Genomic DNA, 15,443 nt, shown 5'->3' on the forward strand with positions numbered 1-15,443 from the left:
CAGAAAACCAATATCAGTAACTACAGTTCGGCACTACATCCGTAAGTGCAACTTGAAACTCTACTATGCAAAGCAAAAGCCATTTATCAACAACACCCAGAAAAGCCGCTGGCTTCTCTGGGCCCGAGCTCATCTAAGATGGACTGATGCAAAGTGGAAAAGTGTTCTGTGGTCCGAAGAGTCCACATTTCAAATTGTTTTTGGAAATTGTGGACGTCGTGTCCTACGGACCAAAGAGGAAAAGAACCATCCGGACTGTTATGGACCCAAAGTTCAAAAGCCAGCATCTGTGATTGTATGGGGCTGTGTTACTGGCAATCGCATGGGTAACTTACACATCAGTGAAGGCACCGTTGATGCTGAAAGGTACATACCGGTTTTGGAGAAACATATGCTGCCATCCAAGCAACGTCTTTTTCACGGACGCCCCTGCTTATTTCAGCAAGACGATGCCAAACCACATTCTGCATGTGTTACAATAGCGTGGCTTCGTAGTAAAAGAGTGCGGGTACTAGACTGGCCTGCCTGCAGTCCAGACCTGTCTCCCATTAAAAATGTGTGGCGCATTATGAAGCGTAAAATACGACAAGCTGTACATCAAGCAAGAATGGGAAAGAATTCCACCTCCAAAGCTTCAACAATTAGTGTCCTCAGTTCCCAAACATTTATTGAATGTTGTTAAAAGAAAAGGTGATGTAACACAGTGGTAAACATGATCCTGTCCCAGCTTCTTTGGAACGTGTTGCAGCCATAAAATTCTAAGTTAATGATTATTTGCTAAAAACAATAAAGTTTATCAGTTTGAACATTAAATATCTTGTCTTTGTATTGTATTCAATTAAATATAGGTTGAACATGATTTGCAAATCATTGTATTCTGTTTTTATTTATGTTTAACACAATGTCCCAACTTCATTAAAATTGGGGTTGTACAAGTGGCTAAACATTTGCACACATACCAGTACAATGACAAGTCTTAAAATGTGTTTCTACAAAATTCCTGGGAACTCACAATGTCTCATCAGTGGTGAGCTATTTTATTTAGAATAGGCCCGTGGGGTACTCCTTAAGGGCTACCTGGAGCCCAAGGGCACTATGTTGGTGACCCCTGATTTAAACACCAATCAGAAATCTGTACTGTTCCTTAGGTGTAAAATTGAATGCTGCGATGAGTGACAAACATGAAGATGGTTGAAAGAAAGTGTGAGGTGCAGGCATCAACGCCGTCACGGCTGCCGTGATAGTTTTTCTCCCTTTTGCTGCCAAGTGGCATCCATATCTAATTGGCCATCTCAGTGTGTATCTGCACACAAGTATGTGTGTATCAACTATATGCACACATGCGCCACAGAAACCATCTGGTCACAGTGAGCTAGCATGAGTCACACACCAGATCTGAGCTTGGAGCCGTGGCATCTGGGGTGCAACATCCACTCTCCTCCCAGTGCCAGCCTCTCCACACAGCTCTCGTTTCCCTTTCACACACTTTCTTCTCTTCCTGTGACTTGCCTCAGCATCCAGAGCTATTTCACTGTTATTACAGTATCACCGAAATAAAAGATTGAGTGCAGCAATAATGCTGTATTTGTTTTGACTATTGAATTTCCATCATGCAAATGGGCCTTCCTCTGCAGCCCCCCACCAGCTATGTAAACCGAACCTGTCAATCACAGTGGAATTAACAGTGTATGCATGGATGCATCACTCTCGCTCATGCACACTGAAACACCTTGGGGATGTCAGCACTCGGGTGACGACAGGATTGCGTTAATGGCTAATCAATGTTTCATGGTAACATACACTCCCACATGTGATAGAATTTAATACTTGCATACCGTTTTAAATGCAAACATGCAGTCGGCGAACTGCATTCGATTGCTTTCCAGTGATCTATAATGCATGTTCAACGCTGCTGTTTGTGGCCCCCGAGGGGCCCAAAGCAGAGTGTTCAGCATGTCCAACAAAGCGATTTTGTGTCAGCTTCAATGATCGAGTCTGACTGGCCAAAACAACAATGAATGATGAATGTGATTGTTGTCAATCGACTGAGCCATGAGAACATATCGGCGTCTTTGATCTACAATACATTGTACCGACGTTTTTCTCATCTGCACATTCATAAACTTTACCTTCAAAATGGCCAACAGGTGGTGGTAGAAATAAAATATGCAGATGAAATGTGAAAAAGTTTGGATGAATTTAATGCCAAACATCCCAGAGACACTGCTCATTGATCACAGCAGGTTGTGCAGCTGTGATGAGCTGTGATGTGGGGAGCTTAAACTCAGAGGATCTTCCTCTAACCCACTTTACTGAGGCTTGGTAACCCTTGCCTCCATATCTCTCTATTCCTTAATGATTGCTCCTTTCTGGATCATCCGGTGCCCAAATGGAGCCCGTTTTCCTGTGGATCAATGGTGCGAATAAGCAATTGAGGCCGGTGTCTATTCTCTTTGTTTCAGAATGAGGTTCTGGGTCGGTACCACTCCCCTGCCAAACGCTAGAAGGATGTGTGAAAACCCATGTCAATCTGACTGCTCTTTGATCGTATTTTGGAGTGTGCCATGAGGGGAAAAGATCCCTGCGTGAAAAAGGAAAATCCGGTATTGCAAACACTCATCCCAGCACACACGTAAACATTGTCGAAAGATTCCCCTGGTAGTTAGAAACCATGATTACTAGTACAATGTTCTCCTTCTAATCGTCATGTTACCATCTCGCTCAGTCACTCTGAAGCTCGTTATTTCCCATAGTACCTTGGGCTACATGTGGCTTCTACAATGCAACTATTTATAGGCATAAGGGGCAATATCTAAAATTCCAATGAGGACAAAGCTTCAATATCTAGATGTTGCTCCTATGTCTCCTGATTGCGCCTCAAAATAAAAAGGCAGTGTTTGTTTTTTATGATATGAGCAGATGGTTAATTGATTCTGTTTTGCATGGAACAAGCAGGAAAAATAGCTCAAGAAATGTTTGATACTGTCTCACCTCCGAAGCTGAACTGTTCAATGACTTAAGTTGACTTCCAAGTTGTTCAAATTTAAAGGAAATAATGCAAAGTGAATAATTAATTCTGGGGTTGACTCCAACTCTCACCTTCATTAAATATGTTTTATTAACTGTACAGGCTGTGTTTTAAGTGAATTTTTACATTCCTGTCACACAAAACAAAAGAGACATGAACCACTAAAATAAAAAGTAAAACTTTTCGCCTGTTGAAGATGTCTGAGAAACATGAAATGGCAAGGGAAGTCAAAGGTATTTGCAGATACAGATACTGTCACCTAATTGCGTTTTATAGATATTGCTGGAATGAACAAGTGTTGTGTAATGTTTAAGAAGTTATTAACTAATAATCAATTCTGTATTAGTATTGCACAAAAACACCAAAAAGAACACTCTCTCTCTCTCTCTCTCTATATATATATATTTTCATTCATTTATTCATCTTCCGTTCCGCTCATCCTCACAAGGGTCGCGGGTGCGCTGGAGCCTATCGCAGCTATCTTCAGGCAAGAGGCGGGGTACACCCTGAACTGGTTGCTAGCCAATCGCAGGGCACATATAAACAAACAACCATTCACACTCACATTCACACCTACGGGCAATTTAGAGTCGTCAATCAACCTACCACGCATGTTTTTGGGATGTGGGAGGAAACCGGAGTACCCGGAGAAAACCCACACAAGCACGGGGGAGAACATTCAAACTCCACACAGGCGGGGACGGGATTTGAACCCCGGTCCTCAGAACTGTGAGGCGGATGTCCTAACCAGTTTCCACCATGTCGCACTCTGTATATAATATATATATCCACAAACACACATACACACATTTTCAGAATGTGATTTTTGTGTGACTGTACTTGTTTGACAGTCCAATTCATAGAATATTGATAAGAATATGAATATGCCTTTTTCTCTTCTGGTACCTGAGATGCTACATTCTTCCCACTCTTTTCCTTATGGTTGTTAAGAAGGGGCCTCCCCCACATTGGTACACAGCTTGCACTCAAGATCAACCAATGGAAGGGCGACAGGAGCGATGAAACAAGTGCTCAGATGAAACAAGGGAGAAGAGGGATTACGTAACAGGGAACGGTGACATACGCGAGAGCTGAGGCGCTTACGTCAGCTGTAACTGGGAGAGGAAGAGAAAGCTATGTAGGTCACATTAAAAACACATGCAGTTATTCTGAATTCAGCCAACTAACCGGACCAGCGTACGCTTCAAGTTCTGGTTCTGCACATTTCATGCAGCACCCTACAACATGAGTAGGTAGTTATCTCTGCTAATGATGACTGACTCCAGCAGAATAATTGGTCTATAAAAATATATATCTTCAAATCATTTAAAACAAAAATGTCATTATAAAACGCACTGTTTGGTGAGTATCATGTTCCAGCTCGGTTTTAACTCATTCATTTTGGACAGTTAGAGAAAATCAATGGCGCAAAAGTTGGGTCGAATTCCCAATAGGATAAGCACTCATGAAGCTGTGTTATAAGATGTTAAGACGAAAGCAGCTAACCCTTTAAGATGTAAAAACGACATAATGTGGATGGGGAGTGTTTATGCAAATGATGCATAAAAGGGCTAATGAAAACAAGATAGTGATGATCATGACACTCTCGTGTAGTGATAAAACTGGCGCTGCATTGTTTTTAAATGTTCCTTTAGCACTGAACCTGTGATGTGGTATTTTGCTGCAACTGCATGTGGTTTCACACGGCACTTCTAACACAACAAAGCGGGTGGAGTGTGAAAGTGCACACCCCTGTCTTGACATTACGACATTCTTTTATACACAGATGCTATCTCACCATTCATGGCACAACTTGGTCAGTGCTGTTTATCGAGAACAAATCCAGAAATCTATAGTGTAGGTATGAAATGTTGAGACTTACGGTGAGCGATCCTGCTCAGGTCACTCTGCGTGCTGTCGGCAGAGTGTGCAGAGGACACGCTAGAACTCCTGACGAAGCCAAACGCTGCCAGGCGGCCCACGGGGAAACGGTTGGTGCTGAAGCCAGGGGCACGAAGGCCTGACTGGCTAGCTTTGGGAAGCAGGGACCTGGACGTCACGGCCTGTGCCTGTGCTAATGCTGGAGCCTCAGGAGCATGATGAATGAAAACCTCATCATCAGCTAGAATAACACACACAAAAATCAAAACAAAATATCAGTTTGCTTAATAAAAGCAGAGATGAAACTTCAGAAGGTAGCCCAACCATCATGCAGTAAACCCCAATAATTTGCAGGTTCATGGGGACCGAGTCTTACCGCGAATACCCAAAAAAACTAATTGATGGCCCTCTAAAAGTGTTTATATTTTTCTGTATTAATAGTTTAAACAAATAAATAAATATACCTCAAACCAGAAACACTTTAAGTCATTTCAAACTCATCTCACATTAGCCTTAAAAATAAAAGGCTTTCAGAGGCTTGAGCCAATCTGCAGACCAGAAACATACACAAGCAACAAAAGATTTTCGATAACTTCTCCTAACAACTAGTGATGGCGAGATGAAGCGTCATGAAGCATTGTAACACTTCAGCCATTGGTTCGAGTAATGGTTCATTTCTTGATGCTTCATTGCACACGTGCATAATCAGAGGCAGCTGTATCTTTACCACATACAGTATGTGCTGCGTTGCTTTTTGGCTCTTGTGAATGACTCTGTATTACAAAACAATGTTTGACCAAGAAATCTCCCAACATAAAGTGTAAAATATATTATTGAACGTATTCTGTTTGCTTAAAATGTTCATCATCACTGGTATGGCAGGTTGTATAATGTTTTTCTGTCACTTTGGGAACATGGCATGGGCTTAAGAGGGCAGAGGATTTTGAAAGGGCTTATTTAGAAATAACAGTTTATCATCATTTTTGTGTTAAGTGATTAATTCAAGAGCAAGATTTTTAAATTGGGTACGGTAATTTCTCCTCTTCCAATGAGGTTTTATTTTACCTTGCTTTCTGTGAACACAATAAATACTTTCCCCATGAATAAAATAAGAAATGATGGAAAATGCTGTTTTTGATAAACCAAGATAATTGATAAGCCTCAATGATATTTCCTTATGCGGTGCGGTCCTGCTTGGGGTTCAAACTCAGGCGACCACCATACCCCAGGTTGAGAGTCGAGTGCATCAACCGGTGGGCTATTCGACCAGGGTGCCGGGTTAGCGGGCAGCAGCCTCTCTCCAAGGATTTCGAGGAGTGACTGAATCGCTCACTATCTCTACTGTCCAAGCTATGTCCAAACTGCTGCCAACACTCTAAACTCTATGAGCCTATACAAACTACACAGTCTTTATCCAAACTGAGCTGACCGCAACTCTATATAAAACACACACATTTTGAACAGACCCTGCATGAAGGGTTTAGATTGCTGTCAAACCTCGTGGCAAACCCTGAAGCGCTTCACGAATCGGTCATGCGGTACAGCCGGGCAGAGAGACTTCGGACGTCATCACTTTCGGGCCCGTCCCTAAACGAATCAAGCCTTGATACGCGATTTGCGGAAACGCCCCCTCCATTACTCGACACACGCCTCGAAAACTCGGCACATCTCGTAATATCAGTACTAACAACCCTGGCTTAACTTTGCTTCTCCCCTTTTAGTCGCCATCTTGTCGCATCTTAGAGAGTTACAGAAACTTCTATTAGTTTAGGCCCTCTAATGCATTGAATAAACAAAATTCTGCTTACTTATTATGAGACATACTTTTTTTCTTGCAAAGGTTCACTGTAGTGTCACATCATATCAGTGTGACACAAAGTAAGCCTTTAATTTCCATCCATCCATTTTCTGAGCAGCTTATCCTCACAAGGGTCGCGGGAGTTCTGGAGCCTATCCCAGCTATATTCGGGCAGTGGGCGGGGTACACCCTGCACTGGTACCCAGCCAATCGCAGGGCACAAACAACCATTCGCACTCACATTCACACCTACGGGCAATTTAGAGTCTTCAATCAACCTACCATGCATGTTTTTGCGATGTGGGAGGAAACCGGAGTACCTGGAGAAAACCCACGCAGGCACGGGGAGAACATGCAAACTCCACACAGGCGGGGCCGGGATTTGAACCCCGGTCCTCAGAACTGTGAGGCAGACGCTCTAACCAGTCGTCCACCGACTTTAATTTAATAAACAGAATTGTCTTGTACACTCATGGCAGAAACATTTTATGAGACATACTTTTTGTTTATTGACAAATCAATAGTATCTAGAGCAGGGTATCTAGAGCAGTGATGTCACAAAAAGTGGCTCCATTAATTACCATAATTTCTCATGTATAATGTGCACCCTTGTATAATACGCACCCCCAAAGTTGCCCTCAAAATTCTGGAAAACCCTTCTACTTATGTATAATGCATTTTTATAATGCATGATTTTTCTTCTACCCATATGATTAAAACATGAAATATTATCTGTATTTTATTAGTTTTTGGAAAGAATAATTCTGAAGTTAAGTCATTTATTTATTTTATTTACTTGCTCTTAGTTTGAAATTCACAGCCCTACTTTTATTTAGTAAATTAGAAAACACACAGTTGTGCTCATACATTTGATTACCCAGGCAGAATTTGTAAGATGGGTACAATCCTTTAAAGAAAACATGAAGGGGATTCAAATTAAACGGTCAAGCATTTTAGAAAATCATTATCATTAAACAAAACATAACCATAAAAAAATTAATGATGGTTGTTGTTCAGTAATCAGTCATATTAAAAAAAAAAAAATAAATAAAAAATATTTCACAAATTCTGCCAAGGTATGTAAACTTATGAGCACAACTGTACATATATGCAGTCATACGTACCCTTGTCATATTGGAATGAAAGTGTAGGCTACACATTTTTTATAGCCACTAGGTGGCGGTGGCATATTAGAATGAAAGTGTACACCTATCTCATAACCTCTAGGTGGCGATGGCATTTTGGAATGAACATGTACAGCTTTTTCATAACCACTAGATGGTGGCATACATTTATAAAATGTGGACGTTTTTTTCCATTTGACCCTATACCTATGTATAATGCGCACTATTGACTTGACAATTTATTTTGGGGGGGGGGGGGGATGCGCATTATACACGAGAAATTGCGGTACTGTATGTACTTCCTGCCATCTAATAGAAGACCATTCATTTGTTCTGCCTGTCACTATGCCTCACTGCCATAAATAGGGGAACAAAGATACAGTATTTCTTGTAAATATATTTTTTTGAGCAATTAAGTAAAATTTTATCATTTCCAATGGCAACCAGTGTGCCGGGGCACACTGTTTGTGAATCACTGATCTTGAAGTACCCTTTAGGTACCTGTACGATTATTTTTGGTAACCAGTGGAAAGGAGTCCAAAAAGTGTTAGGGTGTTCTTTAAAACTTGGCCTCTAGTGGAAATAGGGCATTATTCAGCAGTGTGAACATGATTACAGAAGGGTAATTCTGCATAGCTATGATATTTGTTTCCAGTGGAGTTGTTCATCATTCTGTGCTGATTTTGCCCTCCGCGGCCTTGTGTGTGTTCCAACTCTGCTCGGTCCACAATTTTAAGAATTAAAAACGCTGCTAACAGCTGCATTTGGCTTTGTGTGGTCCTCCTTGCAGGCTGAACTAATGTTCAGTACTTTATCTAATACCAACATTGTCACAGGGTTTAAAATGCATAGAGCAATTTGTGGCTTATCTTGTTTTGACAATAAATCCTTCAGTCAGCCAATCAATCAGGAAAATACACGAGGGAGGCAAAACAAAAAATCAGTAATTGCTGTTGGACAAGCGGGAAACACGTACACTCACATGCACCACACTCTTTTGGGCTTTGCAAGGTCTAGATTCAGGGTAAAATATTATCCCCTGCTGGATGCAGAGATAAGGTAGGAGGCCCTCGTTTCCTCTACAATTGCCACAACTCTCCACTGGGCACTGAAGAGCTCCCCATCACATCAATCCGTGAATGAAACATTTTATGAGAGAAAAGATGAGCTCTGTTTGCAGCTAGCAGTAGGAAAAAGCGGGGACTGAAGGTGCCATCATTGCTGCTGCTCCACCTCTTCGCTCCTTGTCAGCCATTTGGTCCAAGTATTAGATTGGAGCTCACTGCTCTCAAGTGCGTAACTCCGAATCATTAAAGATAAATGTTCCAATTTACCTCCTGTCCCTGTTTCTGGTCCTCCCCCTTCAAGTGTGTAGAGATTCTGACAAATATCTACTTAAGCATGAAGAACACAGATTCTCCCCTCCTGCTGATTGAAAACACACACTTTTCACTTGAATCTAAAGAGGATATGGATCTGGTAATATCTCAGTGGGAACTAATGCTGTACAAAACTTTAGATTGCATACAGTGTTTGTAGGACTGGCAGCAGCAGGGGGAGAGATGAATGCAGCAGAAACAAAGTGACATTAATTAAGAGTTAATTGGAGTTCACTTCAAAGCCTGCAGGTCCCAGAAGGCCAAGCAGCATAAATTACCAAGGATTGCAGTTTAATAACTAGGCTGATAAAATCTAGTTGTATAGAGATTATATACATTTGTACATCTGAGGAAGTGTTGCACTACAAGCCTGTGTTTTCAGCTTGATGTTCACGTTATTAGACCCGGGGAGAGAGGAGTTTAAATATGTATGGAGGTGATAAATGGAATTTCCATCCATCGGTAGGTAGGACGAATAACAAATTTCTAGCTTCAATATGCCAGTGACAGTCACACTGCAACTTAAATCGGACTGCAGGTGCCAGAGGTAGAAAGTGAATTGTCTGAATTGGAAATTAAACGAAAGGAGGGAAAGTGAAAACGGGGCAGTATGTATTAATTTAATTTCATAGATGCAGCTTCTTGGAGCAGGACATTTCCCCTCAGAGCAGAGTGCATCTTGAAATCCTCCAAACTGATCAACCAGAATTTGAGCAAATGCATTTTAATGAGGTGCTTTCATCTCAGGCCAAATATGTCAGAGCAGTCCCACATCTACTTACTGCTGCAAAGGAGCAGACGGATAACAGCTTTCTGGTTTGTAAAATTTCTGGTAGATAAAATGAAATTGGACAAGTTTTTCACCTGCGGTATCGTAGCTTTTCTGGCTGGCTGCTGGGCAGACTTGTTGAATTGGTTGGCTAATTGTTGACCTCTGACTTTGACCAGGTCCTTTGTCCTTGATTGGGCCTGAAGCTGTCCTGGTCACAGCACCCAGGCCTAAACGTAGACCTCTGCCAGAGCGCAAGAGACTGCCGCTCCCTCCAGTCTGAACAGCAGTCCGAAGCTGTAGTGGGTCCTCTGCAGAACTCTCTTTAAAACTGGCTGATCTCGCGACCTAAAAATGATGCATGAAATACTTAAACTTGTACTATATAACCTTACCCATATTTGGTGTGTGCTAAAGGCAAATAAAAATGTTAATGTTTCTTCCTCGAAGCAAAAATTAGTAACTTGTATACATTTCAAAAACAGAATACCTACCTGTGACTGTGCTCCATAGAAGTCTTCTGTTTTGCTGCTCAGCTTTGGGGGTGCTGTATAACTGTGGGTATGTGTAGGAGGGATAGTGTTTGTATTTCCCGGGACCCGGATACTCCTGCTCAACAGTCCTGTTGGAAGGATGTTTGTTTGCATGTCTTTGTGGTACTTGTCGTAAAGCAAGTTGGAGGCACTGAGTACTGGTGCCCCTCTGGTTTCTTTTTCAGGCTTTAAGGAGTCTATAGGTGTATCTTTGAAGGAACTAGGTGTTGCACCTGCACCATGTGTGTATGTGGACAACCTTGCTGGTAAAGAAGATACCTGATAAGGTCCGTCAGCAGCTTGAGGCTTGAACTGAGGATTCTTCCGAACGTAAGTGATGATTTTTGGGCGTACTCCTTTAGGTTTAAGTTTTGGTGAAGGAGAGCTCTTTTTGGGGCTTGAGTTATGGCTTGAGTTGGGGGTGCTTTGCTGGTTGTTCAGAGGCGCTTTGGGTATTCCAGTCGGTTTTATGTTGGTTTTAACTGGTGTTCTCATGCAAGCACTGTCATGGCCCTGAGCTGATGTTTTGACATCCGGGCCTCCTCCTGACAGGGTGTGTTGAGCTTCTCTACGTGTATCCTTAGAGATGAGGTACATTGAGGCCTGCCTGTTTGGTGAGCCCTGGAGTGTCCTGAGAGGAGATTGGGGAGGTGTAAACGTCCTTTTGGGACTGGAGCAATTCCTTCTGTAGGTGAACTGAGTCTGGGGTCGCTTCTCCATGGTGGAAGGTTTGGAGGTATTTGAAGCAGACTTTGTAATTAAACCTGGCTGCTTTTCCGCTAACAAAACCTCATTTATGGCTGCCTGGTTGGGCTGTCTGGATTGGAAGACTCCATATGTGTTGTACAGGTGTGAAAAATCAGATGGTTCACGTAAAGATGATTTTGTAAGCTTTTTGTTTGACCCATTGTGAGAGTGACTCGGTGAAACTGTTGTGCTATTGTCGGAGGCTGGTCGTTCAACTTCAGAACCTTGGCCACTACGCTCTGCTAAATTTTGCGCTCTTCCCATCTCTGTCTGACATAGGGGTCTGACAAGCTGTTGCCGCCTCGGTGGTAGCACCCTTTCCTCAAACCCAGTTCTTCTTTGTCCAAGACCACCATCAGAGGATGATCCATTTCTCCACTGGCTTGTCTCATCCTGTCTGTCATCCTGACTGTGGCATTGTTTCTCCTGATAATATAATGGTGGAGGGTTGTTATCTACAGCAGCTGACCTTCTTACAGCTTGGGCTGAGGTAGTGTTGTTGGCATAACCAATGCTGGTCTTAGAACTGGGCAGACAGATAAAAGTATCTCTCCTAGAATCCAGGGCGCTAGATAGACTTCCACTAAGATTCATTGTGGATAGATTGGAGACAAACACATTTGTTTCCGACTTTGACTGCTTGAGCCCTCCTCTACCTGTGTTGGTGTTCTCTTCTTCAGCTAAGCCTGCCACACAAGTGTCTTCCTCTGTACTTTGACAGGTATTTTTTCCCCATTCCTCTTTGTCCCACTGAGTTCTGTTCTCCACTTTGTTGCTGTCGTTGTCATTCCTCCTCACCCCAATTGAAATAGAGCTGGCAGTTGAACTGGAGGATATTGACATTGGACCCTCGTCTTTACCTTCTTTCGTGCTTCCTCCATCCTCGTCATCATCATCTTCCTCATTTTGGTTTCTCAATAATGTATGTATGTCAGGACACTCCACAAGCTCGATCTCTCTGAGCCCAGGCTCCGAACACTGCTGTTCAGAGACCCAGATTATCATCTTGTCGTGGGATTCACTTTGAGATACCAAAGGTGGGAGTGAGCTCTTATTGCACCCTGTGTCCCCTAACAAGCCTCCTTGATCACTTAAAGAAGACAATTGATTGGCATTGTCATCGCCAGTGTGAGTGAATTGGATCGGAGCTTTGTTTGTAATCTTTTCCGCTCTCGCAACAACCCCACGTTCCTTGAAATTAGTTGGGATGCTCATTTTGGACTGTTTCTTTTGAGTGCTCTAAGATATCAGGCAGATACCATATCTATCCCAAAGGAAATTCTGGAGCCCGAGGCCATTGATTGATTTATACACCACTCTGTTTTTCCTCTCTTTTTTTGTTCAGGTTTTTCTGTAATGCAGTGCTGTGGTCCTCCAAAAATAGAATTTCATGAATCTTTTTTACATCAGCTCAACATTCCCTTTCAGCAAGTAGTCTGTGATGACACTGCATTGAGGTTTATTCCATCTGAAAGAAAAAAAGGAGACTATAAGACAAACTCCTTTCATTTGAAGAATAATTTTTAGAAGCAATTTCTGAAATTGTGTAATTTTTTGTGTGTGAATCATCAGGGAAGTGAATTTTAAAGAAAACATCTGTTATAGTTGTTGGTTGCATCACATGGTTTAAGTCTGTAAACAGCATTTGTTTTGTATCTCCTAGAACTGCAGTCAAAATAGTGTGTCCAAAGTGTAAAAGCACGAGTGTTACATGTTCAGGTGCATGCCCATCAATAAGAAATGAAGGTCATTTTGTCTTGAAGCATGATCACTGACCGGCATAAAGGAATGAGATGAGTGAGGAGCGAGGTGAAGGCTCGCTCTTGCTCTGCACTGTTTGCTTGTTAAACTAGAATCACTCTGGGGATGATTCAGAGAGGTGAAGAGGAAGAAGGAGAAGGGTGTAAAATGATTTGTATTGAGCCTCTTCCTTCAAGAGACACTGAAAATAAGGACTGGAGAAAAAACATTGTCATGTTTCAAATATATTTGTTTGTATACACTAGTGTGTATCAGTGGCTAAGTGTCTGCATGCTGCGAGCAGGCGGAAACATGCTGGTGTTAAGGAGCAGAAGTACCAGCTCAGAACAGATGAATCCATATTGTAGGCCTGATTTCTGCAGAGGGGGTTAACACTCTCCTCAAGTGCACCATATGGCTGATTCTACCACGAGTCACTTATGTTCAACAACAGAACAAACTGCTTTTCACACGCACTGCAGCAGAAATATAAATATATGACTTTATACGTGTGACAGCATGCGGTGTAAAACAGATGAGTCCAAACATGTGTGTTTGACCTCATAGTGTGTGTGGTTAGTAATCTATAGACAGACTAAGACAGACAGACAGACTGCTGCAATAATATCCCTCCATCCATGTTCTATAGCTCTTGTCCTCATTAGGGTCACGGGTGAGCTGGAGCCTGTTCACTTTGGGCGGGACGCAGAATACACTCTGGACGCTACCAGCCAATCACAGGGTATGCGTAGACAAAAAAAAAAACATTCACAATCACATTCACACATGGACAATTAGTCTCCATGGGGAGATCATGCAAACTCCACACAGAAAGGTCGCAACTGAAATTCAAACCCAGGACATTAGATTATCTTAACCTACTGTATTCAGTCACCTGTCTGTGCACTGCATGACCAGGATACTCATGCTTTCAGCAAGTATGTTTTTTTTCCCATTTCATCCTAATGAATATTTGAGTAGATTCCAAGTTTGCAAACAGAGCTCCTGCTGTTTAATTATAGGTACAGCAGGGGCATCAGTACTCATTAGCAGGCGGTTCCACTTTGTATGATGCTGATAGAATGGCAAAGATAGCAACTCCTAATGCCTCTGGGCCACTGTCAGGCTAGTTTTGGCCAAATGTATAAAGCTAGGTCATCTCAACAAAGAAGAGAAATAAGAAAAATGATTGCAACTCTGCTCATAATGTTGTCAAAGGTGTGGCAACTTGAATATGATGCGAGGGTTCCAACAAATTATAATACAATTGCTATTTGCATTTAAATGAGGATACCACAATAACTCATCCATTATTCTGTTGTGGTCTGGTGAAGACTCCCTTGATTGGTGGCCAGAAAACAAAATGTCTTGTTTACCATAACCACATTTCATTTCTCTTGTTTATTGGCGGTTTATTGTAATAAGACTGTGGTAGTCTCATATCACAATATTCGTATGATACGTACCTGACAGAGGTATCACTGTCCTGCCTACACGTCCTGTGGTTGAAATCAGTGACGTGCGGTGAGGTTCATGATTAGTGTGGCACTGACTGTCACGTGACGTCTGGAGCTCGATGAAGCTCAACTCAACACTGCTACATGCTGGTTGTGGCACTGTACATACCAGACTCCACTGTGCAATTTTAGTGGCTTTTCTGGTTGATAAGAAAGACTAAATGTCACACACTTTCATTAAATATATTAGACAGTCTGTTAAACGTCAGTAAGTGCAGTACATGTGTGATAAAACGTATATTATTGGCAATGTAATGAGGAAACACCAATGTCTCTTGTGTGAAGCCACGGACCAATTACAGCCTGCCTGAATCAGAATCAGAATCATGTTTATTTGCAAAGTATGTCCAAAAACACACAAGGAATTTGTCTCTGGTAGTCGGAGCCGCTCTAGTACGACAACAGACAGTCAATTGACAGAGAACACTTTTGAGACACAAAGACATTGAGAAAAATAGTCACTGAGCAATACAGGGTTGCTAGTTATCTGGTAATGCCGGTACAATTATTTATTTATTTTTGGACAATTGTGCAGAAAGGGCGGCACGGTGGCCGACTGGTTAGAGCGTCAGCCTCACAGTTCTGAGGACCCGGGTTCAATCCCCGCGGGGCCCCGCCTGTGTGGAGTTTGCATCTTCTCCCCGTGCCTGCGTGGGTTTTCTCCGGGCACTCCGGTTTCCTCCCACATCCCAAAAACATGCATTAATTGGAGACTCTAAATTGCCCGTAGGTGTGACTGTGAGTGCAAATGGTTGTTTGTTTGTATGTGCCCTGCGATTGGCTGGCAACCATTTCCTCCTGCCCGATGACAGCTGGGATAGGCTCCAGCATGCCCGCGACCCTAGTGAGGAGAAGCGGCTCAGAAAATGGATGGATGGATGGAATTGTGCAGAAAGATGCAGAGTCCTCTAGCACTTAGAGCAGTTC

General features: G+C 42.4%; 1 protein-coding gene across 2 annotated transcripts in view; it reads right to left on the bottom strand.

Moving 5' to 3' along the window:
• Positions 1–15,443, bottom strand: part of mtus2a (microtubule associated tumor suppressor candidate 2a) — a 52,959-nt gene that overhangs the window by 24,491 nt on the left and 13,025 nt on the right. For both annotated transcript variants that reach the window (XM_061703286.1, XM_061703285.1), the window contains exons 2-4: positions 10,474–12,727; positions 10,075–10,327; positions 4,911–5,150 (exon numbers count right to left, since the gene is read on the bottom strand). In XM_061703286.1, coding sequence (XP_061559270.1) covers positions 4,911–5,150; positions 10,075–10,327; positions 10,474–12,474 — 2,494 coding nt within the window. In that variant the 5' untranslated portion in view covers positions 12,475–12,727. The remainder of the gene's footprint in view (positions 1–4,910; positions 5,151–10,074; positions 10,328–10,473; positions 12,728–15,443) is intronic.

Source organism: Phycodurus eques, chromosome 17 (genome assembly GCF_024500275.1).
Source record: "Phycodurus eques isolate BA_2022a chromosome 17, UOR_Pequ_1.1, whole genome shotgun sequence".
Classification (NCBI taxonomy): domain Eukaryota; kingdom Metazoa; phylum Chordata; class Actinopteri; order Syngnathiformes; family Syngnathidae; genus Phycodurus; species Phycodurus eques.